At 35.8% G+C, this 17328-nt stretch overlaps 1 protein-coding gene across 2 annotated transcripts; it reads left to right on the plus strand.

Annotated features, from left to right (window-relative positions):
* The first annotated feature begins 1162 nt into the window (after positions 1 to 1162).
* chka (choline kinase alpha) lies at positions 1163 to 16363 on the plus strand. Of its 2 annotated transcripts, XM_079620579.1 has the most exons (12): positions 1163 to 1592; positions 2790 to 2898; positions 5070 to 5123; positions 10002 to 10115; positions 10421 to 10554; positions 11097 to 11201; positions 11321 to 11379; positions 11490 to 11577; positions 13321 to 13429; positions 13531 to 13637; positions 13920 to 14001; positions 14485 to 16363. In XM_079620579.1, exons 1-12 carry the CDS (start codon positions 1357 to 1359, stop codon positions 14542 to 14544), a joined length of 1257 nt encoding a protein of 418 aa, XP_079476705.1. In that variant the 5' UTR covers positions 1163 to 1356; the 3' UTR covers positions 14545 to 16363. The 2 variants fall into 2 exon arrangements, with proteins under 2 accessions (XP_079476705.1, XP_079476706.1); XM_079620580.1 differs by lacking the exon at positions 5070 to 5123 and having other exon boundaries at positions 1168 to 1592.
* Positions 16364 to 17328: the final 965 nt, after the last annotated feature.

Raw genomic sequence — 17328 nt, forward strand, 5'->3', positions numbered from 1 at the left:
CCCGTCAAGGTCATGTGACTACAGAGGACCGCTCGCCGAACTCTACTAGGATCGCACATGGTGGTTTACAATTAGACACGAGACGTGCGGAAAGACACGTCTGAACCGCATTGCAACCCTCTTTTTGGTCATAAACCTTATAGGGAGCAATAAGAAATGAATAAATTAGGCTTCATAATCTACTGCACTAATAGAACCGCAACAAAATGAGACATTAACCACTCTAGGTAATTGAAACTGTTAAACCAAATAAAAAAAAAGGATTAGTTTCTAAAAAAATAAAATAATAATAATTATTTAACCTAAGTAAAATAGTAATGTGAGAAGACCAATTTTAAGAAGATCAATTATATTATGCGGCTACATGAGTTACAAAACGGAAACAATTTGTGTCCCTCATTTAATGACTTTTTGATTTAAGGACTAATGAGCTAATGCAAAAAACAAAAAACAAAAAAAAAACCGTGTTACTTGATTTGTGTTTGTTTCTTTCTTTAATCAAGAGGATTTTTATTAGGCTATATGGAAATAAAAGCTAGTATGGGCATATTATTAGTATTGTTATTTTTTTTACCTAGCAGAAAGTATATGATTTAAAAGTTCTGAAGTTCTTGAGGTTGTGGCTGTTATTACATAAAACATAAACCCTTTGTCTAATGACAACATTTCAAGTAAAATATCCAATGATAAGTGAATATCTCATCCTTATAACTTAAACAAGAAAATAATTTAATATTATGTTTATCAGCATTACATTTATTTTTAATTCACACGTAACGTCAAACTAATCTGTGAAATTGACAAACTTGTTATTTTTTTGAAGCCATAATTATATTCCAATCTGTTTCAAAATGTATAATTTTAGTTTGATATGGCTAAATGTAATTCCGGTAAAAATAAACATTGGTTTTCAAATTAAATGTTTTAAATATGCCAAAAATTCCAATATTAATCTGGAAATGCGCCTATTTTACAGAATTATCCACTTTTAATGCATACAACACATGAAAGCTGTGATAGTAATCTGCATTTCTCAGGCATTGTTTACTATTGTCGTAGCTCGAGATTGGAATGAAGGGGACGTGACTCTCTTGTCCAATCAGAGGACAGAATGGGTGTGGTCGGGTGACGTGAGGTCAACCCCCTCGACTTCAACATACTGCGCACGAATCAACGCGTCTGACGCAGTGTGTTCTTCAGCATCGTGGGTACAGTTATACAGTGTCAGTTGGTCCCATCAAATCTGCGTTTAAAACATCTGATAGCTATAAAACTCCTCAGACAGTCATCGATTTCATTTATTGCCTGCAGGTTTTGATTATTTACGTTGATACCAGTAACCAACAGACAGCAAATATGAAGACTAAATTCATCAATGGCGTGTCTTCTTCGCCTTCTATGTCTCTGGTTTTATTGGTAAATGAGAATGTCCTCGAAGTCCAGCCAGAGAGTGGGGACGAATGCAAAGACATTATTCGACCGGATGAGCCCGACCACCAGACGAAGCTGAAGGCGTATCTGTGGTGTAAAGAATTCCTTCACGGAGCCTGGAAATCCATAGAAGAGGGTGATTTCCAAATCTCCATCATCAGGTAACGTTAACGTTATTCTGCTTTGCGCGACTAACGTTAGATGTGAAACAGATCAAAATTAACGTTTTTCCCCCCGCCAATTAAATGGATGTAACGTTACAATATTTTTGTTCGATGTTTTTTTTTTTTTTTTTTTTTTTTTTTTTTTTTTTATGGTACAAAATTATTAATTATATGATATTATTCGTTATTATATTCATAATACATTTAAAAAAAACAATTTTTCTTGCATAGACCTGAAAATCAAATTTCACAAAATGCACAAAACTACTATTTTCAATTTTTCAAAACTGCAAAATAAATAAATTAAAGCCATAAACCTAAACAAGCTCCAAATTTGAGCTTGATATCTCAAAAAACGAGCTTGCCTTTCAATAAGATTTGTTTGTGCGCAGTACCAAAGTTTCCCCTATGAATTCGTTGAGGCTTGTTTCCGCCATGAAATAAAACATTAAAAAGGCAATTGTGACTTTTAATCTCATGATTCTGACTTTTTCTCAGAATTGGAGTTTATAACTCGCAATTGAGAGTTTATATTATATCTCACAAAGTCAGAATAGCGAGACATAATCTCACAATTGCTAGAAATAAAGTCACAATTGTGATATATATATAAACTTTCAATTGCAAGAAAAAAAAATCAGAACTGGCAATTGTGACTTTATTTCTAGCAATTGTGCGATTATGTCTTGCTATTCTGACTTTGTGAGATATAATATAAACTCTCAATTGCGAGTTATAAACTCCAATTCTGAGAAAAAGTCAGAATCATGAGATTAAAAGTCACAATTGCCTTTTTAATGTTTTATTTCATGGTGAAAACAAGCCTCAACAAATTCATAGTGGAAACTTTGGTACTTTGGAGTTTATATCTCGCAATTCTGACTTTTAGTTATAATTGTGAGAAAAAAGTCGTAAATACATTATTTAAATATATTATATATATTTTTTCTTTTAAATAACTGAAGAGTTCCAGAGAAGACATGTGAGACATGTTCACTGGAAATGTGAGATAATGACTCAAGACCAAGTGTTACACAACTAATACAGTGTAAATGAAAATACAGAAATTGTCTCAAAGGTTTGGCATTACTCTTTGTGGTATTGTCTAGTTGTAATTGTAAATACTTATTTATCCTGATTGATTGTGAGAATGCAGTTATTTTTCTCTTCCAACATGTACATTTTTGCTTCTAGGGGAGGTCTCAGCAACAAACTGTTCCTCTGCGCTTTGCCAGAGAAGCAACCAAGCCTGGGAGATGAACCACGAAACGTGCTCCTTCGCCTATATGGACAAATTCTGCAGGTGTTTTAATAGTTTTTTACTTGGTGAAATATTAAAATTTGAATTCAGTACCATATTACATAATCATCTAATAAGATGCCAAGTAGTATGGTGTTTTATATATATGTATATAGCCTATATATATATATATATATATATATATATATATATATATATATATATATATATATATATATATATATATATGTATAGCATTAGCATTTAAAATAATAATATCCACTTGAGTGCTTAGCAAAAGCCGTGCCTGTGCCTTAAATATTTCAAACCCACATTTTACACAATAGCCTATATGTTCACTGTTAAATCTTCTATGAATGTATATTGTATAGGTCAATTTTTGTGTTGTTTTACTGTAGTAAGGTGGGAAGGATACATAAACGTTGCTGTTTAGTCTGAAACTAAGTATTGTTTATCTGGAATGGCATGGATGGCAGTCAGTCAATTTAATTCAGGTAATTCAATTTAAACAGGTAAAACAATTAAGCAGTGTATTCATTTGTGTGTTAAAATGAACAAGAAATATTTTGTGCTTGTTATTTTATAGAAGTAGTGATTGTTGTGAGATTTAAAGACCTAATATTCATTAGGCAGATGGCAACCCCCCCCCTGGATCAGAAATCTCAATTAAGAATCGGCCCCCCCTAAACAGATTTTGTATTTGTGTGTGTACCCTCTAAATTTAAAGAGGCAGTTTTTATTGGGTGATGTACCTCCATGGCTGTACTTGCGTGTCTTCTTTGCCGTAGGCTTGCCAAAGGAGCGTGCCTTGAGCACTCTTGTTTCCAGGTGATCCCAACATACCAAACACGGTACAGTATGCGATCCCTGAAGCCACAGCATTGTCTTCAAGTTTATGCGCATCTCAATCTTTAAAATCTTTGAGATCTACGGCGTGCATTGCTCTGTCTGAAGTATTTTTCTGCCTCTATCTGCTTATTTTCAACTCTTTATTACTCCTTTGAAAAGTATATAGGTGCTGGTTACATTAGCAAAGGAGTTGCAGCAGTGTATTTTAATGAATTACGGTGGCATTTAAACATTTTAATAGTTCATGTCGGTCCAATACCATTATAATAATAACAACATAACTTGTAAAGGGTGTATTTTATGAAATAGTTAAGTCAATTTCTGCTTATGTTTTCTAATTTTTTAATCTTTAGAAATAGTTGTGTATTCAAAGTAATATTTAAGATATAATGAAATGTATTAGCTATATTATATAACACATAGATCAATATATTCTTAAATATAAATTATATGAATGAACTTGAATAGAAGCATTTTTCGGAAGTGACAGAATGTTCCCATTAGGCTTTATTTTTTTATTAGTGATGAGTTGCTTTGAATCTCTGGATGTTTTTCAGTAAATAATTTCGAGTAACAGCAGTCACGAAGCTAATGATGTCATACCTGATGAGGTGTCCGTAGGTCCACAGTCCAATCCTTTGAAGTCAGGTGTTTATAAGTGGAAACCTCTGACGAAGCATTAGTTGGACCCTTATTACAAATTCCAGAGTGTGTGGACTTTGCTACATAGTGATTCATAAATAAATCTCTCATTTGTCATGAGTTCAGTTCATTAAGGCCTTTTATACGAGTTAATTTTCAAACTGTGCACCGATAATAACCTGTGTTGATCTTTATTTAACTAGACGCACTTTATTGCTGTCACTAGCATTCATGTTGCTCTTGTGAGATTTACATAGTGGTCATTACTATGGACACCAAACCCTCCAGATTGAGACTTTTTTTTTTTTATTCTAATGGAGAATAACATTGTGTACTAAATATTTGTGCTTGGTCTCAATGGAACATGGCATCATTGCAGTTATAACAGAGTTTGAATTTGATTTATTTCTTATATTTCACCTGTGGTTGTCATGAAAAGGATTGGGTCAGCATATATACTAGTCAAGCCTTTTGATCAACAGGCCATTCATTTCTAGCTATCAACCCTTTCTAACGCTCTGTTCTTTTTTATCACAAAGTTAATGCATTTGTTTAATGCACTTTCTTACTGTGCTGCCAAAGACATGGATCTAATAGTTTATAGTGGGTGACTGTTGCTTTAGGAAAACAGCTCTGTCATTTAATGTTGCTACTCTATGAAGATGTCACATAAAAACACTTTGTGCTTATGGATAGTCTTTTGCTTTTTCTCTTATTGCTAGATGTCCTGTAATAAAGGGGATTGCAGACAATCAAACACAGAAAATCACTTTCAAGTAAGTAACATTGGCAAAGGTCTTTTTCTACTGTTTTTATGTGAGCAGAATGTGACTTATTGACTTGGGTGCCTAATGGAGACACACATTGTCTTTATTACATCTCATCTGGCATGTTCTTATTGAGATTATATGACCATTAAGAGCCCAAATTCATAAAAGCATTTTAGTGAAACTGCTGATATGTTTACCTCCCATCCCATCATCTTCAAAGGCCAAGGGACAAGCTATTTGGGTCATCATCAGATATGTTTTGTTTGGACCTGTCTCTTGTAATTTCAAACTTTTAGGTCAAATTCTTCCATGAGTTTCTTATAGTTGCATTGTCGTATTTTAGTGGACTGTCTTCACTCTTCGGGGAAAAATTGGTCACTTGGGACCCCTCTTAAAAGGATAGTTCACCCAAAAATGAAAATTCTGTCATCATTTACTCACCCTCAAGTTGTATGAATTACAACTTGTATGAATTTCTTTCTGCAGCTTAACATGGTTTATAACAAGTTTATGGGTGGGGAACCAAACATTTGATGGGCACCATTGACTTCTTTCCCATCTTGAGAATGGCAAGAGATGGCCATACAATTTTACTGGAATGGTTAATGAGGGAGAATAGGTTCATATTCATAGCTAATGAAGAGAGAAGACCCAGAACTGATAACCTACAAGGCTGAAAAACGCATCCTCTGACTCAATTAAAATTTGTCTGAGTTGCAATGGATCCTATTAGAAGCTTATCCCAGCATTAACCTCACTGCTTCAGTATCAGCTGGCTGTCTTGTCTGGCCTCTGCTAACTTTGTTTCTATCTATTATGCATGTGTAGTTTTGTCTACTTTTTCCTGGTGTTATTGTTAATGCAGAGATGGACTTCCCCTCACTGACCATTCATAACACCTGCATGTAGATACTGTCCTTGTGCTGGTGTGAACTGATCTGCTTCAGTAATCCAGTGATTATGCCTTGTGTATTAACAGGCACTGGAAAAACCCAAGCAGCTGCTCGGCAGTCACATGGCCATTTCTTAGTCAGATAAAAGGCTAGGGAGAGAGAGACTACGTTCGAAACCTGAAAAATCCTAGCTTTGCTGGCAGTATATGAAGGTTGGAAAGCTAGGCACGCATTGATATACCCCATTTTGGCAACCTCTGCATTAATCGTGATATATTTTTAAAAAACTGATTTCGGTTCAAATAAAAACGCACTAGCATTTTCAAGCGTTTTATTCACAACCTGAAGTTGTGAATGAAAACGAGTGAGTGAATTTGGACACTTGAGAGTGTCGGAAGGGCTGCCGCTTTTGCATAGTTTGTGCTTGCTGTTTAATAATAATTTTAAACTTCGCAAATTGGCAGCTTGAGTAGTAATAAAAAGATTTAACTTGAACTCTGTCATGGAAACTTGCATATATAAACCTTAATTTAACAAAAATGAATTTATACCTGTATTACGCTGTACCCACATTGGACCGGTTTGGAAAATCGATGGATGGATGATTCAGCTGCGGGCGCCATGTTCTGGCGAGACACGGGAATTCATTTGGCACGAGACTCACAGTGCATTATGGGTATTCTCTAACCGTTGAGTGTGCATCAGTTATACATATGAGTGCGCTCGATAACGTCCACTATTGTTTTGGATTACAAATGCCTGTCCCTTCAAATAGTGCCCCATTTAAGGGTAAAGAGGGCGATTTCGGAAACAGCACTTCATTAGATTGATCAGGTGTGTTTGATAAATATTTGTATAGCGCTTTTCACAATACACATAGTTTCAAAGCAGCTTTACAGAAAATGCATGAGTCCACATGACAATTTAGAGTGATCTGTTATCAGAGGTTACATTATGTATTTCAGAAATGTACATATACAAATCACAGTTAGCTAAAAACTAATTTAAACAATGTAATAATTTAAGGCGGAAACAATGAGCTCATTGAAGTAATGCATACTTGTTTGTTAACAAATGATTATGATCAAGGAACGGCCATGAATCACATCACCTTGTAGTTTCTTGGAAACCTGTGCTAAACCCGTTTCTGTAGGTGGCATTTTCATGTAAATATCTGTTAACTTTGACTGACTTGGCAGCAGACCAAAACTAGAACAAATGTGGACATAGAGCATGAGTTATTGTTGCATAGTTGCGTTGTATGTGAAATATGATTAGATTTAGTAAACTCTTTGATTCTCCCAATCATTCATGCTTCCAAGCCAGAGCTGGTGTTTCCAAAGTATCCTTTGAGGAAGTTTAGTTTCCTTCCAGGTTTTTCCCGTTAGAATTGTCCTCCAATAGTATCCTGTTTAATTTCTGAGAGAACCGGATGTTTTTTTGTTTTTTTTAAACTGCAGATCAGTTGATATTCCCTCAGCAGGTTTGTTGCGCAGTGTTTTTACCTGACCTCATTAAATTGTACTAGATAAAAGACTTGAGACTAATGCATTATTTGACTTAGTAGATTAAATTGAGTTTCCATGTGTGCTGTCCCTGCATGCGGTTAAGCAACTATGGCGTGATGATTATCTTAATTGAGTTTGAAGATATTTTTGTCTGGGGTATTTTCTAAGCAAGAACCTGTAGTGTTTTCATTATTATTCACATTGAAATGTTAAGTTGTTTTGATTATAGCAGAAGATTTAGCAACGTGTTTTCTAGGATACTAAATACAGAAAAACCATTGCCATCTGTGCTTAATGCTGCCTTCAAATGCACCTGTGAAACTCGTTCCTCCAAGTAGGCATTTGTTGTAACATCACACATTCAAGTTGGAAATGGGACAAGGAAGTATACTGTTAACAAAAAAACCCAGATTACTACATCTGAATTTTAAATGATGAAAAATATTAATTGAATAAAACTTATTTATTCATGGTATCCAAACTAAATGTGAAGCAAACCATGAAATTTGAATGAATAACACCATTCGCTTTCCACTCTATATAGATTAACATACAGATATTATATTGTCTAATATATTATAGATCAGTGTTTCCAGCTTGTTTCAAATGGATATTGCTTTTCCAACTTCACAACTCGCACATCATTTAGAATTCCGAGTTTCCCACTTGTAAAGATGACATTGACGTGCTCGAAATTAGTAATAACGTTATTTACGATGGTTTACCACAGTATTGACTGTGATCTTAAAGGCCCTTCTGTGATCTTAAAGTGCCTTCCTTGAAACCTATGCTTGAAACCGGCAGCTTTGTATGATGCATTGACGTCATTTCCACTGAAACAGGAAGCTAAGGCGGGAAACGATGGAAATGAATCCGAGCGCTGATACGTTGGATTCAATAGTAAGTAACGTTAGAGGTGTGAATAAACTTGAGCGTTTAAGCAACCGAACACACATCTCCAATCTATATTGCTCCGTGACAACGGTAGTGATGTCCGGTTCGTGAACGAATCGTTCTTTTGAACCGGTTCTTTTTTTTTGTGAACCGGTCGAACCAGTTCACCAAATCGAACTGAATCGTTCAGTCAGCGCTGATCCAGTTTTCTGAAGTTACTCGCTTTCTGACGTACAGGGAACACAAAAATATCAAATCTGTATTGATCTTTTCAATGAATCAACTGATCCAGTTCATGAATAGCACTGATCCAGTTCTCACTGTGGCTAACTGCTCACTGTAGGGAAAGACTTTCACTGAATAACAGCTTAAATTTTAGTCTTTTCCTCACCGATTGTGTGGCTTGTTTGTCGTTTTGGAGATTGACAGCCCAGTTCTGATTCACTTTGCTTATATTGAATTTGTTTTGGATTTTCTTTTCTTTTTTACTTTCTATTTGCTTTTACTTTTATCATATGGGTGTGACTGTCTGAGGTCAAAGCTTTTGCATTACATTGTCATAAGACAAATACATCTGTGGTTACAGTGAATACTCAAGAAATTCCCAAACATTTAAATCATTCATGTGTACAATTTAAAATCTTTGCCCTACCAGATGTTTAGGGGACTTCCTATGGAATTACAGGTGAAACTCGAAAAATTAGAATATCGTGCAAAAGTTTCAGTAATTCAACTTAAAAGGTGAAACTAATATATTATATAGACTCATTACATGCAAAGTGAGATATTTCAAGCCTTTATTTGTTATAATTTTGATGATTATGGCTTTACAGCTTAATATTCTAATTTTGAATTTGGGGTTTTCATGAGCTGTAAGCCATAATCATCAAAATTATAACAAATAAAGGCTTGGAATATCTCACTTTGCATGTAATGAGTCTATATAATATATTAGTTTCACATTTTAAGTTAATTTACTGAAATAAATGAACTTTTGCACAATATCCTATTTTTTCGAGTTTCACCTGTAGTTCAAAGTACAGCACTCAATTACTTATAACTAGTAAATGTATAATCTCTTCACAATCTAATTTTAGATGATCTTTAATAGGAAGGAAAGAATAAAAGCAGAAGTATAGAACGTTTAAAAATCGAAATACCTTACGTAAGTACTTTCCCCACATAGGAAGGCAGCTCTTTCGGTTCTGTGTATTAACACTTGGCAAAGCCTTGTCCAAAAAAACAAGCTTAATGTCATTGCTAGTTAAGCAGCCACAATTAATGACTGGGATGTTTGGCAAGTTCTGCCTCGCTCAGCACAATTGCCTCTCTTGTTTTTTTCTCTCATTTAACTCACTTTGCCCCAGCACTGCCATTGAATTTGCTTCTGACAATCACAGCAGTTACAAAATGACTGGCGTGTAGACAAAATGGATTTCGGTGCAGAATTCCTTGTCCTTAATAGCATTACAGTTTTGAATGACGTACTTTAAATTAAGCTGAACTAATCTTTCAGGGTGTTTATTTGTCATCTTGGAGGTTGATTCAGCTAGTGTCCGAACTGTATCCGTATGTTTTTGTGTTTGCAGGGAGCTGATGCCATGGTACTGGAGAGTGTGATGTTTGCTATCCTGGCCGAGAGGGAGCTTGGGCCCAAGCTCTATGGCATCTTTCCACAGGGAAGACTGGAACAGTTTGTCCCAGTGAGTCTTAAAGTTTGCTGTTATGATAAGTGATCAGACAATCTGGATGTGAAACACAGGTCACAACTTGATTTGACACTTATAGTCATGAATCCTTTTCTTGCAAATTGAATTGTAAGATAAACCACATGACATTCTTGGCAAATGCGCCTGTGTCACATTTTCCATTGCTCTGAAAGATGTTCCAGGCTTTTAAATACACAGGAGCTTGTGTGAGACTTCTTGTGTTTTACCTTTTTAGTTTGTATTTGGTTCTGTTTTAGTCAGCAAAACGCAAACTGACATTGCAATATGTTTGTCTGCAGAGTCGAAAACTGTCCACAGATGAGCTGAGTGTCCCTGGTATATGTGCTGAGATTGCTGAAAAGATCGCCAGGTTTCATGGAATGAGAATGCCCTTCAACAAGGAGCCAAAGTGGCTGTTTGGCACAATGGAAAAGTGCGTGATATTAAACACTTTGAAATCCGTCCAGTATGTTTTAAATTCTTACCAATGTTCATGGCGGGTAAGGAACTACATCCTCCTTACTGTCAGGATGTTGACCGGATTTAGCTTTATTCTAGCAAAATTCAGTCTGAATCTCACAAATGTATTTATAAAATATACAAATATGATTTACCGTATGTTAACCAAGTTCGCTGGAAGTAAATTGTAAAAGAATGAATGAAACTAAGAAAAAGGTGAAACAAAAACCTTTTGCTTTCTGTTTCATGTTTTCTGGAAAACCCCATAATCTTTAGTATATCCACTGGGACTTAAACAGCATTTATCACCTAATCATATACAGTTACATTTATGTATATAGCGCTTCATACAATACAGATTGTTTCAAAGCAGCTTCACATTAATAAACTGGAAAATAACGGTGTTCATTTTGTAAAATGTATCAATTAAAGCAGCTCTACAGAAGACTATTATTCAGCTCAATTTTTGTTGATGGTCACCACTGCAATCTTTTTGTACTTGCATTATCTGCACAGGTACATGGATCAAGTGCTCCAGCTCACCTTCACCAGGGAACACCATCTGCGGAATTTCTCCCGCCTTTTGAGCTTCAACTTGCCTCAAGAGATGGACAGTCTCAAGTAAGATCGTCATTATCTAGATTATTCAGTACAGCTGCGACGTTATTATTATTGACGTATTTGTATGCTTACATTATTGACTATTGTATGCTTACTTAATCGGCTGTTTGTAAACACAGGTGTCTACTAGAATCTACTCCCTCTCCTATTGTTTTCTGCCACAATGACTTGCAAGAAGGTTAGACAGGTTTACTGTGATTTTTTTCACTATTGTTTCTAAAAATTTACTTTAGTTACTTTTCAATGTTTGACAAAGTAGTTTCAAGAGTACTGGCATGTTTTAAACAGGAAACATCTTGCTCCTGAGTGGCCGTGAGAAAGCAGACAGACAGAGGCTCATGCTGATCGACTTTGAATACAGCAGCTACAACTACAGGTCTGTAATGTTCGTAGTTGCATTCATCCCACACATGATTCCTCACGTGCTTCACCAGAAGTAGCACATGCAGCTAAATTCCAATTTGTTTTTGTAACAACCATATGTTTGATTGGAATTAAGTTTTGATCTTTTACCTGAGCTCCGACATCTTTGGAGCTGATTTAAAGAACTGGCTGTTTTTCTTTGTTATTCAAGACCACTCAGTTGTTTCTGATAAGCTCGGAACGCTTAGGGTGCCCCATTTCTGAGAAGGGACCTCCAGACGTTGAAGGCTCTGGCAAAACACAGTTGCTAGGGTACTTGCATTCTTGCACGTGCTCAAACACGGGCCTCACTGAGGCAATCCTCTAAACTGCTCTAAACTGCAACACGTTCTTTTAGTAATCTAGTTGTATTCGAAAAGGGTCCTATATTGGCAAGATCACTGTTCCAGTGGTGGATGGCATGGGTCAAGACATGTTTTGTTTGTTTTCCCATTGCCATCCGATGTGGTCCCCTACAACATAAGTGACTCATGGTTAGGCCCATTGACAGTGTTTGTTCAGCAAAGCAGTAGGAAATTAAGCCTGGCTTCACAGCCACAGAAATGTGTGCTTTGTTTAGTTTCCACAGCAGCTGTGAGCCTCTTCACAAAGAGCTGCACAGTCTTTCTTACAAATTAATCTCCTTCAGTTTGTGTAGTCAAATTAAGAGTCATGTTTTTCTCTCTTTCTCTTTTTTTGTGTGGCTTTGCTCAAATCTGGTAGAGTAATAGTTACCTGGATCATAATACGATTTCAATCATGACAACTTTCAGAATGGTTTTCGCATGTTAATGGCTTTGACAATGTTAATGTATTTTGGTAAACTATATCTTCTACGCTTGCTGCAGCGGCAGAGCAAGTGTGGACTTACTACTGCAAATAGACACAGATGCTGCTGTGAGCATGAATAGACATACATAAATCCCGTAGCAAATCTATGCAGGTGGAGCTGGGGGAGGTGGAGGGTTTCAGAGGAACTTTGATTAGACGCATCGCTGCATGACCAGCTTACAGCGAACACTGATCCAGACTATTTCAATGTTGAGCAAGCAATCTCACTGGCTGCAAAATCAGCAGGGGCCAATCAGCTTGTGCCATGTAGTGCATGACTGTATTGCTTGTAGATTGCATGTGAAGGATCTATCAGTCTGCACCATCTAGAGTATCATGACTAATCTAGATATTTATTATCATCTTGCCAAACAGCAATAGGAAAACATTAACGTTAAATGTTGCACTTCAGTTGCATAATATTTTAGACCAGGAGTTTTAAAACTAAGGTCTGGGGACCACTAGGGGGCCACAAGTAAGTGCTAAAGGTTTTGTGGAAAATTAAAGAGAAGATTTTACACATTGGATTTTTAGGGCTTTCAAATTTAAAGTGTTGACTTATCAATTTAATATATTTAACACTCTTTTTGAGGAGGTTGGTGGATCATCATACCAGTGTTTGGCATTTATAATAAATGTAATATTGTTGTGGGATCAGCCTTACAATTTGCTTGATGCCCTTCAAAACTGATTTATTCACTATTTATTAAAGCCGATCAGAAAAGTTTCATAATATCATGATATTCTCATGAATTTGAGAAACTACCAAACAAAACCTCCTCCACAGTTACCAATGATCTCTTAATGATCAAGACTTGTGCATTATGCATTATCACAGTAACAAATGTTGATGATGGGGTAATGATCTCCTCTCTTTCTCCCACAGAGGATTTGACATGGGAAATTTCTTCTGTGAGTGGACTTATGACTACACCTACGACAAGTTTCCATTTTTCACCGCCAACACCAAAAATTACCCGACCAATGCACAGCAGGTTTGTAAAAAGCAGGTCTCATAGGTAGTTTATCTTCCTGTTCTTAAATATATGAATCTATGAATCATGAAAATGCCTACATTTAATTTGGTTTTTCTCAGATGCTTTTCTTCCGGAGTTATCTGTTGGAATCTAATGGTGGATTTGAAAACTTGAGTGAAGAGGACCAGCTGAAACTCATAGAAGATATGCTAGTGGAGGTTAACAGGTGAAATACTAACCTCAGATATGTCTTACTTAGGCAATTTTACACACATTATGCCATCAAATTGTGATTTTATAGATGATTATGCAACATTCTCGTGCTTGTTGATTTTGAAATGAGGCCCATTGAATCAAAAAAGAAAAAAAGTAACGAGGCTATCCCTCAGAGGCCTCTTACTGTACTACTATGAATATTGTAAAAAGAGTTTTGGACCAAGTCCAGCAGTGATTCACCAAATGTTCTTTCAATCTGTGCTCCGTGAACTCAATGCTCTCTCTCATTTAGGTTTGCTCTGGCCTCCCACTTCTTCTGGGGATTGTGGTCCATGATCCAGGCCAAAATATCAACTATTGAGTTTGGGTACATGGTGAGTTATTGTAGGAAAGCTGTCAAGTCTTTGTGTGTGCATGTCATGTGTTGAGTTATTGCTAATCATGAGCCAGAGAGTATATACCATTATACACGGTGTAGCTCTTAGGTAAGCCAGGAGTTTTATCACTGGAGATGAGATATGAAAAGATACAGTAATTGCGATATTTGTGCTGCCTGACAACCTTAGGACAGTACACAAATGTTTGTGAGGTCAGGCTAACACGACTAAACCTATTGGGTGTATTATATACAACGTTGTATAATTTGTCATTTTTTAAAACAACTTTATTGAACAAATGGGGTCAAGTTCAAGTTACTTTTTATAAACAAAAGGACACTGAGGTCCATGATAGTCCAAATAATGCACCCATACCTTGTAGAACTGATTTGTTATTACTAATATATATCCTTTAAATGTTTAAAACTGCTAATAGTTTAATAGTAGCAGACTAAACATTTGTCTTATTTTCTTATACAGGAATACGCCATGACCAGGTTTGATGCATACTTTGAGCTGAAAAGGAAGCTCAGGGTTTAAAGGAAAAATGCATGATTTCCCAACGGACCGAAGGAAGAGGGAACAACCGCTCATATGGTGTCAGGAAAAGAGCGGAGCACATTTTCAAATGTGTTTGAAAGAGGTTGCTCTGAGTGATTCAGCCGTGCTGCATAGACCAAAATCAGTGCAACATACATATTTAAAAAAACAAAACAAAAAGGCTCTGTGCATTGAGTATTCCATATGCTGCTTCTCAGTGTTTACAACTTTAAGCTTCTGACATTTAACACATCAGATTGAGCTTCTAGACCGTTCGAGAGAAAAACAGTAGACAATAACAAGGTCACGTGCCAGGAAAAAAAAAACAAGATTGTAGGTCAGAGTGGAAAATATATGCAGCTGCCATTTGATTCATAAGTCAAAGAATGGTGTGGTGGAAAGTTCTTCATACTAACTTAAACCTTGCGGTATTTCTTATCACCTAGTCATTTGCTGTAATGTTATCTATACAACCGGTGGTAGAATGTGTGCTGTGAAAGAGTAAGGTTCAAAAACTGAACCTTTTACCGGAAAATGGTACAACAGACCAAACTATGTTGACACTGTTGTTCTGATGATTCAGTATTGTGTTTCCAAGTTCTCGGTTTCCATATTATGTGACCATTTTTGCATCCTTATTACTGTATGATTTACCTCTTTTCTACTTGAACTTCTAGCAGATCATTTCATTTCTATTTCTAGTAGATCCGCATGATGTGAAGTGAAATACCTGTGGGACCGTACCATCTGTGCTTCTCCTTAGGAGGAGATGGTATAAATGAAATATCTGTCTTAATGGTGTAAAACTTTATGGTTTTGATCACAGTGATCTCATTCACCTCTTATTAGAGGTGCTTGTGTATTTTATAAGAAAAAGTGTCCAATATGAGAATACTCCCGCTTGTATCCGATTTGAAATTAAATTGATAACTTAGATATGAATATAAAACGTAATCTATCCAATCTATTCCTAGAAAAAAAAAAGTTTTATAACATTTGGTCCAATTATAGTTTTGCATTGAAAACAAGTGAAAGTTTATGAAAGTTTATTCTTGTAAAATTATTTTATGCTATAAAATAGCTTTACAACTAAACAATATTTACATAATGCACTTAATGTTTTTCATTTTACTATGTATAACCCTAAATTGTGTTTTTTATATGTTTAAAATGCGAGTATAGTTATACATTATTAAGGCAGTCTGGCTTTTTACTAGCGGTCATGTTCAAGGCACTTTCTCAAGCAGTTTTGTGAAAAAGTTTTAGTACTTGCAAATGTAACTTTTCTATTATTTTTCTGCAATGGAAGATGTATTTTTCTTAATAAGAAAGTGTTCTCTGTCCTGACTGAAATAATGTCAGTGGACCTCTTGACCATTTTTTACTGTACTATACTGGCGATCAGTTGATTTGTTTCCACATATCTTAAACCATATAAAATAAAGTTAATATTTATTTACATGTTCCTATATAACTGGTCTCTAAATACCGATTTTTGGAACATCATTAACCATGAAAGAAAAAGTGGAAGTAAAGTGTTGAATGTAAAAAAATAAAAATAATAAATTAGTAATTCTAAGAGGAATATGAATCCTTTGTATTTTAAAATCAGGTGTTTAGAACAGCTTTACTAACTTATCCATCTGTTAACATCAATATCAAGCCTGTGATGCTGGTTCTCTCTAATTATATATTAAAAATGAGGAATATAAAAATTATTTACACTTCTGCTTACAAAAGATGTAAGATGTGAAACCATTCAACAGAATGTACTTATTCATGCTTCGCATATTACTGTGAATAAAGAGTTGAAAATGTATTTTATTGTCATGTTCTTTTCTTTCCTCATCCCTGCCCCTAATCCCACAAAAGATGAATTAAACTGGAATGAAATTAGGTGATGCCAGTTTTTTCTGATCATGTTCCAAATCTTGATTTACGGATGATAATTATAAATGTGGAAAAATTATGCAATCAATTTATCCCTTAAAACTCGTCTCTGATAATCAAAATTACATATATAGAGTTTTTTCCTTGAAAATAATTTCTTTGTTCCTTGAAATAGCTTGAATGTAACTACTACACCTATGCTTCAGTTAGGATCCATCATGAATATGCAAATCGGTCTCCGCCTCCATTCAATCACACCACCAGTTCAGAGACTGACTGATCCTCTGTCCTACTGATCCTACTGTCAACTGTAGTAAACGTTACCCAATACCAAATGTAAATGTTGTGATTAAATAAGCGATATGTTTGAACCAAAAAATGACGAAGAAGAAGAGGGACGAGCGAATTCTGATTAGCCTTTGGCTTGAATTCGTTACAGCTAATAATGTTGTGTATCTAATGTTACACAAACATTAGCTGTGTTTGAAATCGCTCCCTAGCCTGGGAAAACCCAGACCCTCTCAGTTGTAACTGAGTAAGGGTCTGGCAAAGCTCCATAGACAATTCATTTCCACAGGGGCGTCACCAACGGACGTCGGATAGATCTAAAACAAATCAGAGCGATGAATGACATGACGTATGCAGAGCGACGGAGAAACATCTCGAGACTCTCAGCAATTCTCTGTTTGTGTTAACGAAAATGACCATTTTAAATCGCTTGAAACAGACGCGATAGCTGATTCGAACGAGTGATGTTGTGATGTTCCACGGCGGCATCCATCTCTGTAATGTGCAAAATCTGCGTCACCGTCTCTGCTCTGTCGTCATCGTGTAAAACGTTTCTGATTGGTGCCGCGATTTCGGCGGATTGGAAATGGGTTTCAATGGGCTCTT

Source organism: Phoxinus phoxinus (assembly GCF_949152265.1).
Source record: "Phoxinus phoxinus genome assembly, chromosome: 8".
Classification (NCBI taxonomy): Eukaryota; Metazoa; Chordata; class Actinopteri; order Cypriniformes; family Leuciscidae; genus Phoxinus; species Phoxinus phoxinus.

Coding starts and splice junctions, on each gene's coding strand:
- chka (XM_079620579.1), top strand. CDS start 1,357: ATGAAGACTAAATTCATCAATGGCGTGTCTTCTTCGCCTTCTATGTCT. Junction 1,593..2,789: donor TTCCAAATCTCCATCATCAG/GTAACGTTAACG, acceptor TTTTGCTTCTAG/GGGAGGTCTCAGCAACAAAC. Junction 11,202..11,320: donor CAAGAGATGGACAGTCTCAA/GTAAGATCGTCA, acceptor TTGTAAACACAG/GTGTCTACTAGAATCTACTC.